Raw genomic sequence first — 26,065 nt, forward strand, 5'->3', positions numbered from 1 at the left:
GGGGTGTATACTCAAAAAAGTGGAGTAGATACTTAGCTCTCTGATATGATGATGATGTTGATTGTTTATAAAAGAAGCATCACCACAGCCAACGTTCCGCCACCTGTTGGAAGCTCGTCGATAGTAGATTTTGCGTATTACGGATCCGCGTAACACATGGTTTCGTGAACGTGAAACAAACTGACATCTTTCCTAGAAACTGTATGAATTTATGCATGAAAATGACTCATTAAATAGCTATTAGTTGTGATGGAAAAGCTCTTAAAATTTCTTGTTTCGTCGTGTTCTCTGCAGTCGGTTCAAGGACGTCAATGACGTCACGCTGGGTTGTGGCGCGGAAGATTTGATTCCACTACCGTATGAAGTTGGCACCAGAGGCGGATAAAAACGGCCATGAAAACGCGCAACAATCAAGTTTACATACGAATTCATCAAGTAAATGCGCAGTGGTCTGTCAGTATATGCCCAGACGCAAGCGATAATTTTTCACTGGGATGATAAAAGGGCGCAAACAATAGCCAATCATAAATAATTGCCAAAAATATTTCAACATTTCACGGGTGAGGACAGCACGAAAATAACTAACAAGAACATCTCAAACTGGCAGTCGTTTTGTTTCCATCTGCTGACATATTTCTTGTTCAAGCGGTTGTCATTGCATCGCTCACGAGTAAACATATACAGTGTCCCTCCTTCAAGGAGGTTATCAATCACGACAATTTACTATCTCACGTCACATGGGCATCTCGAAGGGAGAAACGTTCGTGAAAAATCAGATTTCACGAAAAACGTGAATACGAATATCTTGTGTTGTTTTTTGTTTTTTTCCGGAACCGTCAACATAGTGACTCATTTGTATAAATAAAAATGTACGTAAAAGGAATTTTCTTCCTGTTTCGCAAGCCTTGAATGCACCTTTTACGCTTAAAGCTGATTTTTTCTAACGAATCACTGATGTTGAACAGCTTTGTCATTCCTTTGTCCTATCACGTGCTTTATTTTTAGGGAGTCCTAATTCAGCTGTGACCTATTTTCGTTGGAATTCAACTCGATAACAGACAAGACAAATTTTTACGGGGTTTCCGCAATGTCGGGAGAACTAGACTCTGATCTTGAGCGCGGTACCCCGTTTAGTTCAAATGTACGGAAGTAAAAAAATGTTTAGGATAAGAGTAATCGCTTTTATAAGGGAAAACTGGATCGATCGGCGAATTGGGTCAGGAAACGAAAAGAAATGGATTTCTGAAAAGTCAACCTTAACATTTTGGAGATTGACCTTTTACTTTGACTAAGTCGTAATATCAAATAATAGATAAAAATATCCATATACTGGCTGATTTGTTAAAAACAACAATCTAAGAACGGCTTTTGTGATATGTACGGCATGGAAATCCCGAAAGTTTTCTTTTATTTTACAATCTTTTATCGGAACTCAAAAGCCTGATCGATATTGTTTTCTAAACAGCTGTCAAGATTCTATTCTTCGATCGGATAACAAAATTTTTAATTCTCTTTTATTTTAGAAGATAATAGATATAATAGTCTCCGATGGACGAGCCCATTGGTTACAACAACTAAACGAATAAAAGAAAGAACTGTCTAAAAGGGATACGAAACGAACGAAGATTTTGAAAACATTTTTCAAAAAAAAAAATCTTGTCAGCTGACACAGAGTCTGTGATAAATCATCTGACACAGACGATGTGACTGCGCTGCTGGTGGTGCAACTACAGCTTTTTAAAAGATAAAAGTTTCTGACAAACAAATGCTCGAGTGATAAAAGAGAAACGCACAAAACGATATTAGTAAATAATAATATATTCCGTGCTAATGACCGGCTGATATTTGATATACCATTATCCATGATACAAAACTGAAATCATAAGAAAGTCCTGTATGCAGTTGTAACTAGCGCAGTTTTTAAAGGCTTGATGGGGAATTCAAAAACTTGGTTACAATAGCGCATCCATCGTCGTTAACAGATTGTTTGTTTTTTAAATCGCTTGCTAATGAAATTGAAAGTATATAGGGAAGAGATGATATATAGAATTTACAGCAAAATTCAACGAAAATCCCAAAAAGAATACGCGGTGTGCTTGTAATGTTTCAAAGTAATTGATCCCAACGTTCATCGCATCCAGTTTATCACTAAACAAAGAGTAAAAGACAATTTTTGTCAGTTACATTCTTAGGAAAGAAGAAATTGTAGTCGATACCTTTTTAGCCGATTTCTGGGGAGACTTCTGTGGGGATTTCTGGGGAGATTTCTGTGTCGCCTTCACCGGTTCCTTGGGCTGAACGACGGGCGCAACAGCTTCTTCCCAGTCATCTTCGTTGCTGCTTTCTACTTCAATCGAAAGAAAATTATTAACAAACCATTAGGTGCCCAATTACTTCAATGCTTTACCTTTTCCAGGTGAAGTGCTTCCACTTTCACCTGATCTTGAGACCAATACCATGTCGCCTTTCTCCTTGCACTTCAATTCACCTTTATCGTCACTTGAAAGTCGAACTTGGCATTCCTTCTCATACTCGGCCAGCAGTTTACTTTGAAGTTCTTCTGGAATTTCTTCAGGGGTAGTTAATGCTTCATCTACAAAATATTGAATAACATTTTTAGATTTTACAAGTAATTGGGGTTTTCCCAATTGTGAATAAATGTTTTACCATCATCCCAGTTCAAATCATTTGCCTTGGTGTCAGCTTGGGCTCGAATTTGAGCTTCTTTTCGTATGATTTGTCTTTTGGTCTCTTCCTCCCGAACAACATGTATGCGGAACAAGTATCGTGCCCAAAACATAGCCTCTGACACCTAGTAAAAAAATTTAACATTACTTATTCACTGTTACAACAAAACGAAAGAACGGTCACACCTTAGATGGGACAAGCGTTTCGAAATTATTACGCAATTTCTCATTGTTTGCCATTAAAGCAGCAATATCTTCCTGCTGTGATTCAAGGTTCAAAGATTCCTGCCAAGCCTCAAACTCGGCTTCATCAGGATTCACCAGGAAAGTTGCAGGATCACTACCCAATGTATAAATGATGGCTGTTAGGCGGTCTAAAAATATTGGCTCATCATCATCCTCTGGAGGAATGTAGAAAACATCAGAAACTTGATTGAGGAAAGAGGTTACGCTTCGCTTTACAGTTGCAGCTGTTCCACTTGAATCGTCAATCTAATAACAAGAAAACTTTGAAGGAAAATAGTTCAGTAAAGTTGAATTAAAGTTATACCTTCAATTTCTCCTTTAAAGCTGTGGCTGTGGTGCTCACTTCTTCAGAGACAGTCTGAGTGAACTCATCAAAATCTTTTCGGACATAATCGTAAACTTCGGCAGACTACAATGAAGCAATAGTTACAACTTATACTGAGCAAACTTAAACAAACAACATACCTTATCTTTGGCAGTTTGAGCCAGTTCATTGACATCTTTTCTCACTGTGTCAAATACTTCTACAGACTAATTTCCAAAAATAAAAATGAATTTCAGACTAACATATTTGAACATATTGAACAGCTGATCAAACAACATCAATGGGGTAATTAGATCACCTTATTCTTGGCTGCTTGCAGCCAACTGGATCCCCACCATGAATCGCTTTGAGTAGCCTCTTCAACAGGTTCCTCTCTGAAAACACAAGAAAATGACAAAGAAACACTTTCTCGTTAAAGAAATCAAACTAAAAAAAATGACAAAAGCACGAATTAAATCTTGTTTACTTGGGTACATCGGGTGCTTCAGCCATTTCTTTTGCCACGTTATATACTTCGTATGTGTGTTTTGCTTTTCCTCTGGACAGCAACACAAAGTTACTTTTATCAACGCCACCTGCTGGAGGAATTAATAATCTCATGAGATTTTGCTGATTATTCAAATTCGAAAGAAAAGCAAGATAAAACCAACCAATAAAAAGTTCTTTGCAATAATACATAATGTATCCATGAATATTTTTGCAGTATTTCTTATGACAAAATTTTAAAATGTCGCCTTGCTATTTTCTCAACTTTTATGAAAGACTGTGAAAAGCTCCTCAACCTAAAAGCATAATGACATCTTTTATAGCAACTTAATCCCTTTAACAACTTTTTTCTAAACAATTTCCCATGACCGCTTTGAAAACCGCTAACGAACCCAATGACCTATAAAATACATCCCGCGGGATTTTCAAATATTCACGGTGAGAATCGCATATTCAACCGCAGTACGGACTGTCGCACTTTTAGTTGAAACAAACACGCCATACCCATTTTGAGCCCCCAAAACTCGTCAGTGTATACCTATTCATAGAAGCAAGACTTCGATTTGAATGCGAGTTCCGCATATCTATATAGGCTGTCGGCGGAACTGAATGACAATGCTCGAAAAGCTGCGTGTAATTCACGGAAAAGTAAATAATTCATGTGCACCAGTCCCCCAAGTTGCTGACAAGTAGATTCATTCATGCTCGATTTTGTTGGAAAAGAAATAAGTCACCAAAGATCAATATTAGGCGCGTCACACAAATCTTGTGAAACTAAAACATTAAAGCAAAAGGATTCCCATATGGCTATACACAGCAGCTCCATCGCGTTGATGTATGATCAAATAGAAATAAGGGAAATAAGTATAGCCAGAGCCCAAGACTTTTCATATTGTCATTCGTTATACAGCAGCAGCTCTATATGTAATAAGTAGTCCAGTCGACACGGCCATCAGCACTGTCCAAACTAATACAGCGTACTGCTGCTGCTCTCCAAAAATAATAGAAAAATAATCCTGATGCGATCCAATCTTGCACTGGCCAGCTGAGCAAAGCAGAGACTCGTGTGAAAATGGCGAAGAATAAACGTCTATCGGAATCGACAGATACATGTTCAGATCTCCCAGACACAGCACAGCAGTCGGAAGAGAAATTGCGCACCGATTCCGCGCCATCGCGCAAGGCTCCCGGGTCGCCGCCCGGCCGCTCTCGCTAAAAAGTGGAGAAGACGGACGACGATCTGCCAGTTCAGCGCTAGCCGAGCGTTGAGACACACTTGAGTGTTGGTATATTAGATTATTTAACACAGCAGGTTCTTGTCCGAAAAAAATCTCAAGTGCAGAGGGCCATGACAAAACTTACAAACTCTGCTGATGTTAATGGCCGATTTCTCACCAAGTTCTATCCCGTTTTATCCTACAAAACGTGCATGAACTTTTTACTTTTAAACGGGCGAAAATACCTCATCACGTAGGTAAAAAGAAACGAGTTTATTATTGGCTGAAACAAGCTTAATTAACTTGTCTACGCTTCGACGAGAAAGTTCTAACGCTGGTTGATTACAGGTAAGTCGCATTTGAATATATTTGTTTAAACTAATATTTATAGTATAAGCTTAATTGGTGTTCACTAGACTGTAAAAATGTTGATCAAACTCTTCAGCAGCCAGACAGCTGTTTAAAAAATTTTCCCCATCATCTAAAAGGTCTCAAACCAATAATTTATGTAATGACAACCGAATGGCAAACTCGAAGATCGAATGTCTCTCTTGCTGTCGATTCCCGAATATACCCGTTAATAAGTTATGGCAAAAGGCTCTAGTCGATCGAGTGGCACTTTTCGTAATCGACAAGAACCGGTTACATGACTGTCGGCCATAAAGAATCCCTGAAATATCAAATGAACGAGAGTCGTCCAACCGCAACTTTCCAATTCGCTTGCGGCATACCAACAGCATCCATCCAGTCTCGGTCAACACGCAGCATTCATTCCCGCCAAGCGCTATATTATTGCTATATAGAAAGCGATGCACACATATAGTATAGAGAGATGAAATTGGCATAATAAATATCTGAAGCGTGCGGTTTGTCAATCAACGATCCAAGGTAACTGGTTGTTGCAGCATCCTGCACAGCAATCTATCGGCGTCAGACTTTGTTCCGAAATAACAAGAACTGAGTGTTATTAGCTGCACGATAATGTGTGCGTGTGTGTCATCACATCCTTTGCCAAAAATTGTGGAATGCGATACGGAAAACATGGCGGGAATTCGAAGCTGCTTCGCACACATCACCTCAACTAATCTGAGACTATCAAGATGCGCATTGGCTTGTACCGAACTTAATGAGATGAGAAATCAAACGGGGCGTTGTGTTGTTGTGTCTGATGGTCAAAGGGAATCCGAGGAGTCTTGGTCTAACTGATGAACTGCAATGTGGAAAACAACACAACATACGACACCGAATAACCGCGCTTTCACGATATCCCGAAACCGATAGGACGAGAAGATGCTGACGTAAGCCAATATATAATGGAGCAACAGCTTTAAAAACCCCCCAGCCTGTCAATCTCAACTGCGCACTGTGTGTCTTTTGGACTATGCCATCAGTTAAGCGATTGAAATCGCATTCCCCGCAGTCGGCGTGAATAGTAAAATAAGTATTGGCGCCCTTTTTTTTAAATGTTTTTTTGAACTGATAACCTAACCTCCTACCGCGATGGCGCGTTCAAAACGAAACGACACAACGCCTTTGGCAGCATAGTTCTCTTTATTATAGCCATAAATATCTTTTCTTTGAGTTGGCCAAGACAAGATTCAGAGCGTCACGCCGTTTGATCTCGAGAGACGATGTCAGCCGAGCTCTCTGCTGTGTTGATTCTATTTATCCGTCCCGCGCGGAATTCAATCAACGCGCTCCTTATATTTCCGTCGTCGCACTATATACTCGATTCATCTATAGAGAATAGGCAACTTGTTATTTCCAGGCTCCGTGTCGTGTGCGACTTTCTCTATTCAATCCACGCAATTCACACCCTTATATATCACCCTTATATATCGCAATTCACAGGCCTATATATCAGAGAGATGTCTAAACACGTGATAAAAAGAAAATATCAACGAACAGCTGGGATATATGTTATTCAAGTGCGGTTGGGGCCTTTTGTTCCGCTCCTCTCGGCTTCTCTCAATTAGCAATCGTATTATTATAACAACGTGAACTTTCTCCCCTAGACTAAATGTTGATGAAAGATGCTGTGTGTCTTGATATAGACGGCTAAGTCAATTACTGGGAAAAGAGTAACGATCAATGCCTCAAAGCAATACGGGTGAGACTATGTGGTGCGTGAAACTCGAGAGAGAAACGTGTAACGACGTTATATACATCTCCGAAAACAAAATAACTTGTACACAAGCCGAATGGAATTATGATTGTGCGCGCCGTAAGTGTCGGAGACATGTTTTGCCGACAGCCGACATTTATAAACGAGAATAGGATGAGATTATCTATGGCGGCGGCGGTATTATATAATAACGTTGAAAAGAATTCCAAATATTCTTTCGATTTATTTCCTTTGTGTCTGAGCTGGACAGTGTGCAGCACTGTAGCTATATAGCGCAAGATTGGCCATGGTGTCGCCAACATTGTGTGACGTTGGCAATTTCCCACGTCTATACTTATTTTAAAAAAAACTTTATCCCTCCACCAACATTTTTATTTTGTTGTTTCATATGGCGTGTCCAATTTTTTTTTTCGCGCGTGAAAGGAAAAACAAAATCATTATTTGGGAATCTGCCAATCTCACACACTCACTCTACAAATCTCTATTTATCTTTTAAAAGCGTAAAAGGAATAACAATCCGCCAGGTGTTGTGTCCGAAAGTGGGACTACGCCTTAGGTATTTTATTCTTTGCCAATAATTTCATTTCCAAAACAAGAAAAACACTTTTACTTATTGCGTCCAAGTGATTAATTCATTCGCATAGTCACTGACTAATACACGAGAAATTCTTTTGTAATATAATCAAACTTTTGGTTGAAAACAAATTTTTTGTTGAAAGGATTTATTCAATTAGGGATAAATTCGCATGTGGATACGGTGGATAGGATAATATAGATGATAACAAATGATTATATAATGATTGCCTGCATTCCTAATAGTCAAATGATGTAATTCTGGGTTTCCCTCGATTATGATGACTTTTCATCATCAGTAGGTATATATACGAGACGTTGGCGGATAATCGCTCATTTTGAACATGAACACTGTAGTTACATTCGGTTCCAACCATCATTTGCGTCACGTGTATTAGTCTCGTCATATTCGCAAGAGAGCCGAAACAATTATTCATTTATTGAGCGTACAGAAAATAATGCTGATGGGTTCCCGGGATGTACACACGGAAAAAGCTTTACCAGGAAATTAAAGATAAACAGAGCAGGCAAAAGTGGTCGGGTGTATTAAGCCACTTTGTCTAAAAAACATTTGAAAAATAAAATGATTTTACTCCGCGCCAAGAAAAGTTGCGTGTGACATAATCCGTGCAAGACCTTGCATGTAAAAGAATAAGAAATAAAACACTTGGCCGGGCGCACTGGTTGATGCTATGAAGATGTTGATGCCATTTTTGTCTCTCTAGAGCTCAATGGAGCTCATTCAAAAACACTGGGGGGTGCGTGATGCCCGTTTCTTTCTTTTATTTTTTTGATCAGAGTCTATTTTCAATGTTTATTATGCGAGCGGCCGGGATATATGGGAGGATTGAAACGCGTTCCGTTATGCAATGCACTTTCAACAGTGTGTCAGCAAGCGGGCGGGAGAAGGGCGGCATCATACAGTTTTTGTGCACAGCAACAGCGTCGGTGTGCTATATGCTCTTCTCTTTTGCTTTGTACAAAAATTGTTTTCTATCTTTTATATATAGCCTACCGTGCCGCTTTTACTATGGTATTTATGTTTTGGATTTTTCTTTTTCCATTCCGGACGTGGATGGATTCCATTGGGCGGGGCTTATGATGGAAAGAAAAGAGAGTTTCATCTTGATCGTTTCGCTCCTTTCGCTCACTCTCTCCGTTCTTGAAACGATCTCTATATGCTGGCGTATAGAGTCTATAAGGCTAAAGCCAACGGATCATGAAGTTTGGGCGGAAGTCGCACTGGCCGGGTATTTTTTTATTCGCCGAGTGCTGCTGCTGCCCAACTTCTGGCTGTCTCACGCTCGGTTTGGCTTTGATCAATAGATGATATAGTCTCGCAGCTTTATCTAGCTGACATAGTTCGTACTGTACTGAATATCCCAGCACGTATATTTGCATAGATCTAGCTGGTCTACTTCATTTACAAAGATCACAAAGGTTGTGTGTGTATTAGAATTACCGAGAGAATTACGTAGAGTACAAGGCGGACAAAGGACATAATCATCACGCATGTATATAGCTGCTCTCACACACGCAATCGAAGAGTTGTTCTAATTACGCAAATGATGGCTAGAGAAGTCTACACGAGAAACTCAATATTATCTACCTTACGTCATGCATTGTTCTAGATTCTTTGCAGAATGATACAATCCAGTTTTTCTTTTTTGAAAGATCAACTCTGTGATTATTTGATTTCACATTGAAAATTAAACTATTTGCAATAATAAGCTTATTAATAATTAGCGTTTTCGTCGTTTCTAAAGTTACACAAAATTGTGAAATGATATCATATCGATAACTGCATAGAATAATACAGACAGTCGCGAGCAATGGATGGTTTACATTCACGTGGAATTTAGTGAAATGGGACCATCTGTTTCTAAACCACAAAAATTGTGAAACAAAAATGTTGACAAACCGTCAACGACTTATTATATTTTTCAGCATCGCAATTCAAAACACACACACGCCGGAAAATGTTTCACGAGGCTTACATAAAAGTTTATTAACTTTTCCCAATACATAGCCTATGGTCCGCTGGTGCTGGATAAAAAGAAAGTAAAAATATATAGTTTCCCCAGCAGCAGCCAAAATATTTATTCTCGAATAATCGAATCATCCAACTTGCTGCATGTGCTGTGTAGTCTTCTCAAAACAACTTTTTCGCCAGCAAATTCTGTTTTCGCTTGTGGACGTGTATGTAGTGCTGATTTAATTGATTTTTCGTTGTTTTCTTTTTTTCCGCACGTAATCTCGTTCGGAGAGAGTAGCAAGTTCACCTGTACAAAGGTTGCCGTTTGTTATTGCGCGTTTAGATAATATAGGGGAGAAAATAAAAAAGGTTATTCACGCCTTCGTATGCGTTCACTAATGACCAATCGTTGGAAGTGTAAAGTGAACTTTCTATATTATGCTGTGATGCTGCCGTGTGCTCATTCAGTTTCCCCTAGAGATGCACGACACGTACGTACAGACTCCCGCGGTTGATATTCCGTTGCTCGGTGCTTTGTGTATATGTATATACTGAATAAACCGCGGTGATGTCTAGAGCGCGGATGCATCAATTTGTTTGACTTTCTACGACGCCATTTTCCAGCGAAAAACCAATAAACCCCTGGACAATAATAACCGCACGCCCACTATATCTACAGTGGGTACCGAAAGTATCCGTACGGCTGAGAGGATCAGTAGGGAAAACGCGTTTTTCAAAACGCTCCCAAAAATAGAATTCTCGGTGGAATTCGATAAAATTTTTTTCAAAGGTTAATATTATGGCGGGGTATCATGTGATTTTTTTTGGGAATTTTTCGACAACGCGATATGTGGTTTTTATCGCGTTGCGTAAGTATCCGTACGGCCGAGAGGCCTAGTAGGGAATGGGCTTACTTTGGAGGCCTGTCATTCGGTATCTACGTAATATTATAGGGTGGGAAAGTTCTTAAAAAAAAGAGCTGCATTAGCTCTATGTGTGGTCATAAGATCACATTTTTCAAATTTCATTTATAGTAATGAAATCGAAATTGAAAACACGAATTATAAGTTTTCCGTTTTCTTCCCCTCGATTCCCCATCACCAGTGTTGCCATATCTCAAAATCTCTTTCTTCCCTTGGACGGAAGAGGGAGAAAGAGAAAGGATAAATATTTTTTGATATGGCAACACTGGTGATGGGGAATCGAGGGGAAGAAAACGGAAAACTTATAATTCGTGTTTTCAATTTCGATTTCATTACTATAAATGAAATTTGAAAAATGTGATCTTATGACCACACATAGAGCTAATGCAGCTCTTTTTTTTAAGAACTTTCCCACCCTATAATATTACGTAGATACCGAATGACAGGCCTCCAAAGTAAGCCCATTCCCTACTAGGCCTCTCGGCCGTACGGATACTTACGCAACGCGATAAAAACCACATATCGCGTTGTCGAAAAATTCCCAAAAAAAATCACATGATACCCCGCCCTAATATTAACCTTTGAAAAAAATTTTATCGAATTCCACCGAGAATTCTATTTTTGGGAGCGTTTTGAAAAACGCGTTTTCCCTACTGATCCTCTCAGCCGTACGGATACTTTCGGTACCCACTGTATACTATATGATTCGATTTATACGAATATCCGTTGAGAGAGTCAGATTGCGCACTGGATGATGAGAATGAATGTACCCAATGTTTATGCTTATGTATTATATTAAGATCAATACGTTGTGCAGCATCCGGAGAGTGAGGGGAGAGAAAATAAGCGAGAAATGGCGGATGGTTATTCCCGCAACGTGATGCATCATCCCGGATGTCTTCGCTCTCTCAGCGTGAGTTTTTCACTGTGTCATATATATATTTATTACGTATATATACGCGTGATCGAGAATCACCAGGAGGAGAGTGAGAAGCCAAATAGACACTTAGTTGTTAGGTCCTATATAGAGCCCTACTATGTAAGCCCAAGTGTCCACTTTTATTATTAGAGCAACGCCACAGCAGCAGCAGACGGTCGACAGCACCTTTTGATTTTCATTTGATTTTATTTTTTGGGGTTTCATCAAATTAACCCAAGTGCAATCACTTGCCTTGATAAAATATTACTTACGCTAGAATGTCCTCTAGCCATGGAATGTGATTGCATTTTTCTTTGTTTACGCGCGTATAGGCTTATGCAAAATTAATTACGTGTACTGAGATATTTCAAGGTTTGTCAACAAAAGTTTTATAACATATCGATTTATTCCATTACCCCATTTCAATATGGAACATGAGCGCAGCAGTGGATAGCGCGAAATTTGGTTGACTTAAATGAATAACATTTTGGGGTCGCCACAACAGGCAGATGAACAAAGTCAAGGTTCTTTTTCCAGCTATAGATAATAACATCGCATCGTATAATATGCAAATTCAGCTGACGTCATCGCTAATATTTTATATGAAATTTCAGCGCATCATTTTGGTTCCTTCGTTAATTCAGCCATAGCTGGCTATATAGCGCTTATAACGGAACAAAAGGTGTGATGATTAATGCTTGGGCCTCTCCAGCAGGAAAAAGAGTTAACACTTTATATTCTTATATAGTCCTACGTACATGGAGGAATTCATTAGTCGTATCGTGAATCTAACATTTTCCAAAAAAAAAAAGGCTTTTCATATTTAATCTTGTTTGTGCTGCGTTGTATCCAGCACGCTGCTATGGGTCGCACAGCGCTTATATATATTGTGCAACACTGGCAAATTTACGATCTCATTCATTGCAGGAGGTTCTCCTTATTCGTACCCGTTGACCCGTCCCTTTGTGCTGCTGCGGGATATACTATGGCGATAAAAGTCAGCAGCGCCATGACGCTCCACGTAATGCTTCATACGGCCATGATTGCGGCCAGCATGACGTCCACCGTGTCGGTTCAAGTTGAAGGATCGTTTTCGACTCCATCGACCAGCAAGTGCCTCACCGACGACCAACTGGGTAAGGTTTATTTTTATTTTTTCCTTTTTCCCCACCTAGAAACAGCAGCAGTTGATCATGTTGACGCGATAATTGGCCTGTGGCCGAATTTGTGGACGTATATCTACAACCACGTCATCGACTTGACAACATTTTTTACCTTATAATTTTGTTATTATATTTGTCGATGGTTTTTATTTGAATTGCCAACGTCATTAGCTAATTGATTCAATTCACGTAGCCACAACATTAGTTTAATAAGCGACTTGAGCGCATTAAAAGAAAAAAAATGTCTTTGTGGGGGGGATAGAAAAATCTTAAATGTTATGTCTGTGGTAATATAATGCGGTTACGTAATATAATAGTCGGCGGGGGTCTGATTTACAGTGTACATTTCATGCCAAAAATCCCGCTGCTTTTTGGCAATAATAAAACAGGACGAGTAAATGTCGCCAGTCATTCAAAACCAGCCCAAGATTTATGATTAATGGTCATATAGTCATATAGTCTTTAATATGTTTTCCTCATCTTTGTGCTATACTTGTATATGAACGAGTATATAGCCGCAGTGGGGCTGAATATGGCCCAAAAGCCGGCCCGCTCATTCCTGCACGACAATAAAGCGCTGGAACTCAGACTGGAAGCCTCGGACAGAGTGACTCACCAGCTCTCGACGGCCGTCTTCGCCATCTTCATACGGGAAGTGCTCGGCTATCGCAACGTGACCGTCACCAAGCGTCGCGACGCCTTTAACGTCTCGGCCGTCCTCAGCCGGATGGCCGGATGCTCCAATCCCATCAAGTTCGTTTTGTTTTAAATTCAAAATTATTATTTTATATCGATTTGCGTGTTTGGCAATTTTTGTAACGACTTATGGCATAACTCTTTGAAACGTTTTTCATTATATGGGTTCGTTTCCAATAACGGTCGTCCTTCTGAACGTAAGGATAGTTATACGACCAACATTTCAAACCGGGGCCAACCGGGGCTCTATAAAATATTGGGTGGGTTGATATTGGCTATAAAGATTATACTACAACCTATATAGCCGTAGGGGGGCTGTGCACTATATGGGATGGCGGCTGTTAATATATTTTACGCGTTTATAGGCTGTACGGTAGTATGTTTCTTCTTGAAATGGCACCGGCAAAAGTGCACATAGTCTCATGAACTTTTTGAATTTCTACTTTTTATACTATATAGCTAACTACTTCTTTTTAAACTTTCGGCTAATAACAAGTGGTCCCTACTAGATTCACCTTTGGCATTTCGAGGATGTCAATCATACAGATAAAACTTGTTATAGAGCCAATCCTCTTAATGTGAAAAAATAAAGAAGCTAAACCCCCGCGCGCATCCTTATAACACCGAAAAAGGAGGTTTATATGTCTCTATAGATGCTGGTTATAAAACACAGCCATGGTGACCGTCGTTGGTATGGAGACAACGGGCACATCAAAGAATTTAGGCCCACAAATCTTTACAAAAATAAAGGCCTGCTGATCTACTTTTTCATCGTCGCCCTTCATCTTTCACCGACGAAATACATCATCCGCTCCCGCGCGTTTTATTGGTGCAAGTCACGAACCAGATACCAAGTCACGAAAGATTGCCATAATCCCATTTTACAATATAACTTTCTACAACATACATATGAATCATGTGAAAGTGTCCTCCATATAACGGGGGCCATCCAAAAAGGATCAACGTACATATAACGACCTAGCTCTTATATTATAGGACACGTGTCTCTAATGGCGACAACGACCTGATGCGACCAATCTATACTAATGGAAAAAAAAAAAGAGAAAAAACGAACCGCAGTATATAGCTATACACTGATGGAAAAACCCTAGAGTGCACTGAGAACGTTGAAATTGATTGATTGAGGCCATCGGTCGGGTCAAATGTCACATTAAGTTACCAGCGGAGCTATGTACGGGCGGGAATCAGCCAAGCGAATTGGAAGCCTCTTCGCTTTAGATGTAGCCACCGTCATTCAATATGCCCCCCTAGGCTTTGACATCAAATATTTAAGTTAAAAGATTATTTCAAAAGAAATTCAGAGAAAACAAAACAACAGAATGATTCAGCGTTTCGTCTCTCGATTGTTTTAATATAATTGGAAATATTGAAATTGCAGTTGCGACTCGGCCGAATTGCAGTCGGAGTCGTTCGTTCCGGAAACGATGATCAATCTGGAAGTTTGGGTCCCGCTCGGATACAACATGGAACAGTGGTCGGCTTCCGGGAACTTGGAAGAGTGCGGTCTCTTGGGGCCTGGCGGAAGGTAAGATGATACTTTTTAAAAATCAAATTTTAATCACCGAATTCATAAATTTTTTTGCGCCAATTAAAATCGTTGTTATAATCACTATTTTGCGCTGAGATCGTTCATCCTCTCTTTTTTATTGCGATTTATGTCAGCTGAGCTTGTCGCTTTTGTGTGTCAGTCAGAAAATAAGGGTATTAGATCGGATGTCTTATGACGGAAATAGAATCGACCAGCAGCAGTTTGTTTTTAAGCGGTAAAAGTGTTGGAAAAATAATCCAAACGGGAATTCCTTTTTATAACTATCCGTACGAGATTCCTGCGGTGTTTGACGTCATCCGATCGGCTTTATTTTGCCGATCGACAGCGCATGTTTAGACATCCGTGGCGCACTTTTCTGATGGTCCGCGCGTACGTTTGTTTAGATTCGGTTGGTTCATGCCTCAATGGACCATCAATAGTACCCCGTTACCCGATCACTGGCGGAGTCTTCTCGACCCGGAGATAGCAACCCGTTTTGACGTTGATGCCCACGAGATGAGACGACTAGCCGAGTTCACTAAAGATCCAACCACTGGAAGGTTTTTTTAAAATTCAAATTCCAAGAATAAGGCAATGCTATTTTATACCAAGTTATATTTAATGTCGTTCATTTTAAAAGGTACTATTGCGATGCTAGTTATTGCGACAAGGGAATATTCTACCCTGAATATTGTCGTGAGGATGAGTTTGGAAATATGCCACCCTGTGCCGTCCTTTTGGCAGAATATCCAGGTATATCCCAAACGATCGATTATTTAGAGGAATAATTCAATGTTTACCCTTTCATCGAATAGATTACATGAGTTTTCTAATCAAGCAAATTCCATCGCTGGGACTACGAGTCAAGGTGGTGTGGCTGGGACCCAATGCCGACCGCGTTGTCCGGGATTTCTTCAACGACGTTGGTCGACGCCTATCCGGACGCTCCATCATGTTCTTCGCTTGGAGGCCCAGCACCATTACCGAAAGTGCTGAATTTCTCAGCGTGTCTTTCCCACAGTGTGAGACCCTCTCCACGCCAGACAGCGGTAAGAGCTTTGGCAATTATTATTTTTTTTTAGTTCTCTGCTGGATTCGTATAGCGTGGTAGGTACCGCGCGTATAAAAACCTTTTGAGTAATTGACGACGCTCTATTGATTAGATATGCGATGCGCCTACGAATTCCAACGCTTCGAAAAGGTCGCCTGGACGTACCTCAAGAAAGGAGCCAAACTCGTCTTCGAGGTAAGAAACATAATATTTTGCAGATCGGTAATTGCTTTGCTCTACTTTGATTTACAATGCCGTTCATTTGTAGACGGATAATTATGATTTTCCCTACATTTTAAGTTTATCGATTTTTCTTACACGTGCCAAGGTGAACGATGTAAAAAAACACGGTTTCTCCCCCATATCCTTCCGCTAGTTTACGCATTAGCAGTATCCACTCTCAATTCACTGTACTTGGCTGATGTAGCTATACTTCAAATTAAATTTGAAAGGACTCGATTATCTGTACGTACGACGTCGAAATGCATATTACAGTCGATTCCAACGAACTGGGGTGGGGGCGGGAGTCTTCCAATTTTGAAAACTGAATACTGCATAGAATCGTAAAGGTTAAAAGTTAAAAAAGAAATATAAGGAACCTAACAGACTGTGCTGGCGCATGCTGTAAAATATATAACAAACTATTTGTCATCTGGCGTAGATTTTTACGACAGCGGTGCGCAAGAGAATACAAGTACATATATATCTATCTATATATATTATCTATCTATACTCTCCCTATTTTTTTATTATTACTATTTATTTATTTCATTTTGTGGGCGAAAAAGCAGTGCGACTTGAGAAGAAAGCCTTGAAGAAACTTCCTTCCGTACGCCCCCGCCGGAATCGGCCGGCCCGTCCACACTTTACAGCAATTGCCAACAAAGCAGTCTAAACTTAATATTGACGCAACCATATACTTTTTCCCAGACTTTTTTCTAGACAAGATAATCAAATTGTCACTATATTTCTGGCCTAAACTTGTTGTTTTGCCCACCAGCGGCACAGTCGGGCACAGTCGTCCACCAAATGTCAAGTTGAGATTTCCTCCAGCTCCCCATATAGACGTTAAACGCCGTTAGTTATTCTTAAGGATTTGATTTGATTATACTCCGTAAAAAAATAAGATAATAATAATATTTTTATCTTTTAAAAAGAAGCTTTTCACTCCAACGGAGATAGGGAGACTATAAGAAAATCTCATATGGAAATTTTTGGCCTATGTAAATGTATGGGATGCGGTGGCTATTCATCTCGAAGGTCCCATCGGCCGGGTCCCATCTGTGGGAAATTGTGAACTTTGTGGACCGTTTCGTCAGACGGGACTGGAGGCTTTATTCGTCACGCCCATAACCTTCGTCCAGAGTATCCAAAGCTGGGCTATGTGCCTCTGTTTGAATAATCCAACAGGGTTAACCCTTTCCCTCCATCAGCGACACGTCCTGCTGCGTCACCCTATTACATTTTTCCTATTGGCCTTCCAAGAGGGTCCTGCAGGGTCTTATATTGAGGCGTGGCTTGTATCGAAAAGTAATTAATCTGCGGTTTTCGTGCAAATTATGACTTAATATGTTAACTTTAGGGAGGGCTTAGTACACTTGTTGAAACGAACTATTTAACTAAAATAATCCTGATAAGTGGATGTCGAGCGCGGGTGAGAAAACCTCTTTTATCGTTTTTGAATTCTGAGCGGTTTGGACTTTAGGGGACGGGTCGATTTTGTTTCTATCGAAAAGTGTCGTCTGCTTTAGTTTACGAAGATTACACAAAAAAACGAAATGATAACATTCAAAGTTCAGCTGAAAGGTAAAATACAATTTGAAACTATTAAATATTACATTGTTGAAGTAGGTCTATATGTTTGCATCCCATCTGAAAAGCAATCGTGTTCAACTGTTCATATGAAAGCGGGGTACACACAACATGTTCTATAAAAAAAAATTGCTCTTCGCTTCTCGAGATTGACGTCAAAACATTTTACATCTTGAAAATCATTCAGTAATCTAAATTGTGAAACAAACATGGGTTGTTTGTGGGTGAATCAATACAGTGTTGTTCCTGCAGGAAAATCACGTCAGAAAAACAATCGTAGGCAGCATCATGGTAAACATAAATTTTTGATTTGTTTTTTCAAGTTTTTCTCAAAAGCTCTTTTGTACTTCAGTATTAATCATTTTAATTTCAACAGTTTACTTGTCAAACATATTCTTGCTGATAATTTGTAACATTTTCTTGGATTAACAGCCGACAAACCCATGTTTCACAATTTAGGTTGTCAAATCATTTAAAAATTAAATCATGTTAAACTTTACTACAAGTAAAGCTAATTAGAACTAGAAAATTTTATGACCAACAGGCAGCTGCCGCCACACCTAATTCTCTGAGGAAGAATTTCAAACTGAGCAATTTTTCCTTTCCTTTTTGAAGTTACCAAAACAACATTTCACGAGACTTTACTCATTATTTATTTACTTTTACACTTAATCCTTCGAATCCACTTTTATCCCTTTTTTTATTTATGTGCAGTCTTATTATTTCAAACTTAAAAATAGGCGAGATCAACTCAAAAGCTCGTAGCAAATTTCCAAGTGTTTGCGGTGATAATAAAAAGCGAAACTTTACTTTATCGACAACGACGATCCTTTAGGCGTTGTCGTATAATGTAAAGAATACCCAAGTGAGCTATATTTCACTGGTGATCAACAGATCGATAGCATTCTCAACTAGTTTAATCCGCTATGCTTGCTATATTGGCTAGATTGATAGAATTATTCTCGCTTATATTCCCACAACATCGCTAGATATTCGCAAGAAATGGCAATTCAGAGCTGGGGGAGATCTCTAAATTGTTTCTCACACACGCCAAAGGGATGTTCTTTTTATTGATTTTTGCATTAGTTGGATTCTTCTTTTAACAACTTTATTATTAATTGGCCTTTTCTTTCTTAAAAAAAATACGAGGATTTCAACTTTTTCGTTAAAGGTTCTCATCCAAAACCGGTCCCTTTGGAAGCCAAAGTTTCAATTGGCTTTGACTAAACAAACTGGAACGAAAATAAAATTCCCCTTTAACGATTGAAAGTCCCGCCCCTTTCTTTTCCCGGATCTGGCTATGGTCCCTGGCCGTTATTCCCTTTTCCGTTTTCTTTTTGTACTGTATATAACTATGCGATGAAAACCTCGCCAACGCTGAAAAGAAAGAGAATGGGATGGGATATCTATTTGCTAAACAGTTCATGCGTAGAAATACTTTTTATTGGCTACATATATCTAACTGAAAAAGCGCTTTACAACGAAACGCAAGCGCTCGGTTTATCTTTAGAGTAATGTTGGCCATCAGCCCGATGTTTTCGTCTGCAGTATAGTTTTCACTCAACGACAAACGCAGAATAAATCTAACAGTGAACATTGTCTTTATCCGATGTCTATTTTTCTCCCCCGTTTTCTACTATAGGCTTTGCAACGGGTTTTCTTCACACAGGAAGAGTACAATGCCATGTTGCATCTGTACAATGAACGTCCGGAAAAGGAACCGCTAGTGGAAGAGATCGCCTGCGACTGGATGAAACGCAATCCGGACGTCTGGTCGCAATGGAAACCGTCGGATCTGACCGTGAAAATGGAACTCTACATAGGCGGGATTTTCCCCATCAGCGGTCCGTTTTACAAGAGTGGTCCAGGGATGGTGCCAGGTACAATATTATACACATAGACAAATACCCCCATCATGGGAATCGCTTCGCTTGGTCTGTTACGAGTCCTTGCGGTCCCGTTTAGCTGCCCAAATGGCCGTCGACGCCATCAATCGAAACGGGACGATCCTAAGGGACTACGAACTTAAGCTGCTCGTAGCTGACGGACAGTGCTCAGCCGACATGGTCATGAAGAGCTTCATCGATTATCTGCGCTTCAAGAGTTTTAACCGTATGGTCGGCATTCTCGGTAAGTACTATATCGTCCAACACTATTTCACTGATCGGTTTTCCATGAATTATTTAAAGACTTCACGGTAACTGTATACTGACCATGTACGGGTTTATAGGTCCAGCCTGTTCCGATACCGTGGAGCCTGTGGCGGGAGTTTCAAAGCGTTTTAAAACGATCGCCATCAGCTACAGCGCCCAAGGATCGAGTTTTGCGGATCGAAACAAATTTCCATACTTTTTCCGCACGATCGGCGAGACTGGCCAATTCAAGTGCGTTCATTTTCTAAATTGATTCTCTTAGCCAAAAGTTTCCTAGCTTGAGTATTAGCCAAATCGACAATGAGAAATCAAAGCGAGCAGCAGACTGCTAAAGATATAGAGTGCCAAACAAGTTTTTTTTTTTTCTTTTTTCTCTTTTTATTTGATGGTTATCCTGCAGATACGTCTTTTTGACTCTGCTCCAACAGCTTGGCTGGAAACGTGTTGGCGCTTTGATGAGCGATGGGAAAAAGTACTCTGACTATGTGAACACGGTCCAAGATTACGCGGAGAGTAACAAAATCACATTTGTTACCGCTCGTAAAATCACCAGCATCTCTTCATTGGAGGTATTTATCTGTTCAGATGGTATGAAATGATATCAAAAGATTTCTAATGAATCGTTCGTGCAGTACTTGAAGGATCTCAAAGCGAAGAGAGTCAAGATTATCGTTGGCGAATTTGATGAAGAACGAGCTTGCGAAGTCATGTGCCAAGCCTTTAGACTCAACATGACAGCCAAAGAAGGATACGTCTGGTTTTTGCCAAATTTTAATTCTGAACTCTTTCAAGTATAGAAACAAAATTTTGTTAGACGTAGTAATCCCAAATTTCAAAACTATACCTACCGAATTCCTATTCCAGGGTCCCACACCCATTTGGTATGATATCGACAGCCGCGTCAGTCAATCAAATCGCACCCTGGAAGCGATTCCCTGTTCAACCGAGCAAATAATTCAGGTATTTCGATTCATTTTTTTGAAGGAGAGCGAACTATAACTGATCAATGGGATGGCAGGCAATCGATGGTCATTTTTACATGACTTACTCGAGTTACGCACCCAACGAAAGTCTTATGCAAGAAGGGGTGAATGTCAGTAATTGGCGACGTCGCTACGAATTCCAGTGCGCCCGATTCAACACATCAACTTCAGAGTATGCCAGTTACATCTACGATTCCGTCTGGACCTACGCCTTGGCGCTGGACAAATTGCTGCTGGGCAACGAGTCACTAGCGGCCGATTTCCACACAGACCACACCACAGAGTCAGTATAAATTGCTATGCATAAATTATGGTAATGCTATGTGCTCTGGTAGGATTGTATGCACTATAGCTTATTTCACGACCGTTATGTTAAGTATTTTCCATTTTTCGTTCTCACCCCCGTCTGCAGTGTTGACCATTTGTTTCGGCATAACCACAAATTTCTGATGACAGTTGAAAAATCGAGCTATACCCATAAAACTTGCCGGCGTGAAGGGTTTCTTTTACAATGAGAGACAGAATAACAATGTCCTTCTTCCACCCGAAGCGCTCTTGATAATTTACGATCGAAACGCTCGACGTCTTTTCACGTTGAGCTGTATTATTCCATTTTCACTGAATAGTAAAAGTGAAAGCTTTTTAGACAGAGCCGGAGTAGGAGCAACAATTTTATTGTAGTCCCATGAAAATATGATGCGATAAATTATTTAAGATCACCTAATGTATGAAGGCGTTTTCTTCCTCCTTTCTTGTTATTCCCGTAAGCGCATTTTCTCTCCCCAACACACATTTGCCTGTTTTTTTTTCCGCCCACTGCAGAATTTACCATTTTATGTGTTTTGTTTTTATTCGAAATAATTCCCAAGAAATAGTAAAGCATTGGAATAATCCATATGGCTACTCTGTAAAGTCGTGTCACGATCGCCGAGAACAATGAGCCCTTGATCCCCCCATTTTTGTTTTACATTGACTTAGAACAGAGCTCTACGCCATTCTTCTGATCCCAAGACCAAGATAAATACGAACGACATCAATCTTATTCTATTTTGCTAACTTATTCCAGGAAATAGCAAATGTCATCAAAGATTATTGCAATACTTTTTTTTTATTGCGGTGGACTTAACGTTATTTATTTAAGTTTATGTTTCCATCTTTCCGTTTTTTCCTCTCCATCCCAAAGGAGTCTTAGGCGAATCATAAACGAGACGGATTTTACCGGCGTTTCCGGCAGAGTGAGATTTACTGGCGCACTGTCTCGATACTCTGATATCCAGGTCTTCCAGTGGATCAACAAATCAAGTGAACTCATTGGACGATTCCTTCCTGTTGCAAGGACCAAACCCGCCAAACCGACTAGCGGACCGGGCGTACCCGTACACCCGTAATTAATTTCTTTTCGAATTTATTCATCTTTGAAATTCATTCAACTTTGGGAATTTAGAAACTTGAATAAATCGCTCATCAAGTGGCTCACGTGGGACGGAAAACAGCCGGTGGACGACCCCGAACCCGGAACGACTGTCTGCGTCCTGGACGGATTGGCCAATTTATTGAATGTAGAATGCGAAGCGGCGATTGTAGTCGCCAACATTTTAGGATTTGGTGTCTTTGCCGGTTGCCTTGTCGTCTTCTTTTTCGTCTTCAAACGTCGCTACGAACGCAAAGTGGAACAGACGGAAGAGAGAATGCGGGCGCTTGGACTACTCTCTTCCGGAACTCTCCTCACGCTCGACGAATGGGAAATTCCGCGTGAACGGATCGTTATCAACCGTAAACTGGGCGAGGGCGCATTCGGGACTGTCTACGGTGGCGAGGCCTTCTTTGACGACAAAGGATGGGTAAGTAAATTGTACATAATTTGATCAACTGTGAACCCTTGATAACTATTTTTATACATTTTATTCACAGGTCGCTGTGGCCGTCAAAACACTCAAAGTCGGTTCAACTGTGGAAGAAAAGTTGGATTTTCTTAGCGAGGCCGAAATGATGAAGCGCTTCAATCACAAAAACATCGTGCGCTTGCTGGGCGTTTGCACGCGCAACGAGCCCGTTTACACAGTCATGGAATTCATTCTCTATGGTAAAATCTGATATTTATTCTCCTCGTGTCACCACCAGACAGTGTAAGCTCTAATGTCATTTCCTTTTTGTTTTCCCGGACAGGCGACTTAAAGACTTACTTGCTGGCCAGACGGCATTTAGTCTACGAGAAAAGCCGCGAAGACTCGGACGAAATATCTGGTCGTCGGTTAACATCGATCGCCTTGGACGTCGCTAAAGCCCTCAGTTATCTGGCCGAACTGAAATATGTGCACCGGTCAGTTTCGATGTCCATTTTTGATTTTTAAAATAACATTTTTACAATTTGAGTGATATTTGCAGTGATGTCGCCTGTCGAAACTGTTTGGTGAATTCAAATCGTGTGGCAAAACTTGCTGATTTTGGAATGGCCCGACCCATGTAAGTCAAATATTTGATATAGCCAGACCAAGTTTATTAATCTCTTATTCTTGGTATTGATCAGGTACGAGAATGATTACTATCGCTTCCACCGCAAAGGTCTGTGCTGTATTCCAAATGTCATCCATCTCGTTCTTGTTCGATTTTTGAAAGTTGTCGAGATTCGCAATATGAAACAGTCGCCGTGTCTAAGCTCTTTTGTCGAGGGCTCAGATCTCTCATTCAACAATAGCAATAAGTCGATTCCTTTAGGGAAGCTCTATAAAGTAAATATGATGTGTAAACCAAGAAAGCGATGATATCTTTGACAAAGCAGCAGCAGCACGTCTTCCCGACAAAAAAGAAATGCTCTGTAGATTACCCTGAATCCTCTGCCAATAGTAAAACGAGAGCATTACGTGACTGACTTTATTTGATACATTTAATTCCTTGCTCTAACCACGGTCCACAAGAGTCATCTTTACATTCAGTCATTGTGCAATTTGATTGTATTTTTTTTATAGGCATGTTACCAGTGAGATGGATGGCACCAGAGAGTTTAGTGGATGGCCTATTTACTCCCATGACCGACATTTGGTCTTACGGCGTTCTTCTCTACGAGATTATCACGTTTGGTAGTTTTCCGTTTCAGGGAATGAGCAACAACCAAGTGCTGGGGCACATAAAAAATGGAATGACCATTGATATCCCTGAAGGAGTTAAACCTCAACTGTAAGCCCATGAAATGAACTGAGACTAGAATGGTATGTTGTAGTAATGCTAATAATATTTCTTACATATTTTTTTTTTCTTATTTAGGGAAACACTATTAAAGTCATGTTGGCACCGGACACCTTCATTAAGGCCTCAGGCGGCCGAAGTGGTTGAATTACTGACCAATAATACACGTCTAATTCAGCCATGCGTAGGTATTCCGTTGTCATCCATTCAGATAGAGGGGAGTGCTTCTCTCGAACTGCAATTACCTGCTGCTGTCACCGTTCATGGCTGTCAAGTGCGCAAATCCAATTCTGGGGGTAACAACAAGTTGGGATCCAGCAGTTTAGCCAGCAAACTAGCTTCCTTGGACCTATCTCTGGGAAGTGGAGGCGGCTCTGCCAACAATAGCGACAGCCTGCTCTGCGATCCACTCTTGATGAATCCCTATCCTGCATCGCACTTTGTCACCCAGTACATCACGCTCCAGCACAGGACTTCAGGCGAACAGATATACATTGCAGAAACTCGTGAAAATGGGTCCAGTCAAGTTTAAAACGAATATATTAAAGAGTGATTTCTATTCATTATATAATATTTCCCAGTCATGATGTCTATACAATATATATATATAATTTATGTACTTAATGAAGAACCTATTTAAAGTGGCAATTTGACGCTCATACAGTATGTGGTGTATATGTCTAATAGATTTTGTTTCTCTTTCCAATGTGTTTGTAACGTACATACATGTTACAATTGCTGCTGGTGAGTCTGTGACGGAGGTCGTCCTGCTATGTCTACGTAATTATTGTTGCTGAATGAATACAGACTGTTCAGACAAGGTACTTGGTATGACTTCCTACCAAATGAAACGTACAGAGTAATGTAAACAATTTAGGAAAACAAGAGATTTTAAAGAAACGGACCTTGAGCAAGAATCGCGCCGCTTTGCTTGTTGACGATCTGGACATTGAGAAAAGCCAAATTCTTCCCCACTTTATCCGTAGCTGCTTTGACCAGGATATTGTCTCCAATTTTAGCCGCTTTCAAGTACCTAGCAAGTAGCAAGATATCAATCATAAATAGTGATGGAGGTCCGGTATGGTGGATGGTAAAAAGAAAAGGTGTGTCATCAATGCATACAATGGAGGAAACTATTGATTGGAAACACATTTTATTCTGGATGAGAGCAGTGAAAGTTCTATAAGGTTTTGTGTGTATTACTTACGTTATGTTGAGGTTGACAGATACACCAGGTACTTGTCTTGGATGCGTTAATAGGGCCAATGTAGAAACAGAATCAATGAGACAAGCCGAAAATCCTCCATGAAGTAAGCCAGCTGGATTTGTATGTTCTTCGTCAACTTGAAATTCTACTTCACAGGTTCCTTCACCTCCAGCAACAATTTTTACCTATATTCAAGTTCCATGTTTATTATCATTTAGGTAAAATTTCTATGATTTGTATAGATTTATACTTTTTGGTAAATCTTTTGATCAAAACTTGTGTGGCCTTGTGTAATTCGTTGCCGCCAAATACTTTGAAGAAATTGTAATTTATTCTTCAGACACATGGCGTCCAAAAAAAATACTGACTTATCGTATAGTAATCTTTCAGATATGTCTTATAACTTATCTTCTAAAACGATCGAGAGCTGAGACTATTTTCAATCTGTTATCAACACATCTGTTGACAACTTAACAATAAGTATGAATATTTGTGACAAATAGTTTTAAGGGAAATGATAAACACGCTGGCAGTGGTAGCATTAACTCAGTAATTGAACTTAAACATAAAAAAAAAACTTTCTAAAATAAATAACAATGTGGATTGTGGAGTAAAAAATAAACAAATAATTTTCCGTGGGTTGCAGACGCCTCATGCAACGAAGGGGGTGTTACTAAAACGCGAAGCGAAACGGCGGAACGCGAAACTCCTAAAACGCGAAACAGTGGTGCGAAACGGTCCCAAAAATTGGGGACCGTTTCGCGGGTCCAATGGCCTAAGGGCATCCTAAAG

The 26,065-nt window shown here is 40.1% G+C and overlaps 3 protein-coding genes across 4 annotated transcripts; 1 reads left to right on the forward strand and 2 right to left on the reverse strand.

Moving 5' to 3' along the window:
• Positions 1 to 1,802: 1,802 nt before the first annotated feature.
• LOC124340481 (BSD domain-containing protein 1-A-like) lies at positions 1,803 to 3,827 on the reverse strand. 2 transcript variants are annotated; one of them, XM_046793016.1, is made up of 9 exons: positions 3,725 to 3,827; positions 3,557 to 3,632; positions 3,399 to 3,464; positions 3,238 to 3,342; positions 2,874 to 3,179; positions 2,668 to 2,812; positions 2,408 to 2,593; positions 2,217 to 2,344; positions 1,803 to 2,148 (listed from the first exon to the last, which is right to left on the reverse strand). In XM_046793016.1, exons 1-9 carry the CDS (start codon positions 3,748 to 3,750, stop codon positions 2,146 to 2,148), a joined length of 1,041 nt encoding a protein of 346 aa, XP_046648972.1. In that variant the 5' UTR covers positions 3,751 to 3,827; the 3' UTR covers positions 1,803 to 2,145. The 2 variants fall into 2 exon arrangements, with proteins under 2 accessions (XP_046648972.1, XP_046648970.1); XM_046793014.1 differs by having other exon boundaries at positions 2,217 to 2,347.
• A 1,155-nt stretch (positions 3,828 to 4,982) lies between these two features.
• On the forward strand, positions 4,983 to 24,887 carry LOC124340760 (receptor-type guanylate cyclase gcy-5-like). Its single transcript, XM_046793373.1, has 24 exons — positions 4,983 to 5,218; positions 5,288 to 5,309; positions 12,404 to 12,612; positions 13,155 to 13,392; positions 14,735 to 14,881; positions 15,289 to 15,444; positions 15,525 to 15,637; positions 15,700 to 15,933; positions 16,048 to 16,130; positions 19,390 to 19,627; positions 19,713 to 19,877; positions 19,978 to 20,131; positions 20,301 to 20,469; positions 20,533 to 20,691; positions 20,765 to 20,860; positions 20,919 to 21,166; positions 22,067 to 22,267; positions 22,328 to 22,724; positions 22,795 to 22,966; positions 23,050 to 23,203; positions 23,269 to 23,346; positions 23,411 to 23,445; positions 23,850 to 24,057; positions 24,145 to 24,887. The coding sequence occupies exons 3-24, from the start codon at positions 12,462 to 12,464 to the stop codon at positions 24,596 to 24,598; spliced, it is 4,050 nt and encodes a 1,349-aa protein (XP_046649329.1). The 5' UTR covers positions 4,983 to 5,218; positions 5,288 to 5,309; positions 12,404 to 12,461; the 3' UTR covers positions 24,599 to 24,887.
• On the reverse strand, positions 24,589 to 25,929 carry LOC124340761 (acyl-coenzyme A thioesterase 13-like). Its single transcript, XM_046793374.1, has 4 exons — positions 25,524 to 25,929; positions 25,274 to 25,458; positions 24,972 to 25,099; positions 24,589 to 24,904 (listed from the first exon to the last, which is right to left on the reverse strand). Exons 1-4 carry the CDS (start codon positions 25,617 to 25,619, stop codon positions 24,879 to 24,881), a joined length of 435 nt encoding a protein of 144 aa, XP_046649330.1. The 5' UTR covers positions 25,620 to 25,929; the 3' UTR covers positions 24,589 to 24,878.
• Positions 25,930 to 26,065: the final 136 nt, after the last annotated feature.

This window comes from Daphnia pulicaria, chromosome 5 (assembly GCF_021234035.1).
Source record: "Daphnia pulicaria isolate SC F1-1A chromosome 5, SC_F0-13Bv2, whole genome shotgun sequence".
Taxonomy (NCBI): domain Eukaryota; kingdom Metazoa; phylum Arthropoda; class Branchiopoda; order Diplostraca; family Daphniidae; genus Daphnia; species Daphnia pulicaria.

Bases quoted from the DNA above. Each gene is read 5' to 3' on its own strand.
- LOC124340761 (XM_046793374.1), bottom strand. From the start codon at position 25,619: ATGTGTCTGAAGAATAAATTACAATTTCTTCAAAGTATTTGGCGGCAA. The intron at 25,100-25,273 runs GTAAGTAATACA...GCTACTTGCTAG, and splicing joins TCTGTCAACCTCAACATAAC to GTACTTGAAAGCGGCTAAAA. The intron at 24,905-24,971 runs GTCCGTTTCTTT...TTCATTTGGTAG, and splicing joins CGGCGCGATTCTTGCTCAAG to GAAGTCATACCAAGTACCTT.
- LOC124340760 (XM_046793373.1), top strand. From the start codon at position 12,462: ATGGCGATAAAAGTCAGCAGCGCCATGACGCTCCACGTAATGCTTCAT. The intron at 22,725-22,794 runs GTAAGTAAATTG...TTTTATTCACAG, and splicing joins TCTTTGACGACAAAGGATGG to GTCGCTGTGGCCGTCAAAAC. The intron at 23,347-23,410 runs GTAAGTCAAATA...GGTATTGATCAG, and splicing joins TTTGGAATGGCCCGACCCAT to GTACGAGAATGATTACTATC.
- LOC124340481 (XM_046793014.1), bottom strand. From the start codon at position 3,750: ATGGCTGAAGCACCCGATGTACCCAA. The intron at 3,633-3,724 runs GTAAACAAGATT...TTGTGTTTTCAG, and splicing joins GAAGCACCCGATGTACCCAA to AGAGGAACCTGTTGAAGAGG. The intron at 3,180-3,237 runs GTATAACTTTAA...TCTTGTTATTAG, and splicing joins CTTTAAAGGAGAAATTGAAG to ATTGACGATTCAAGTGGAAC.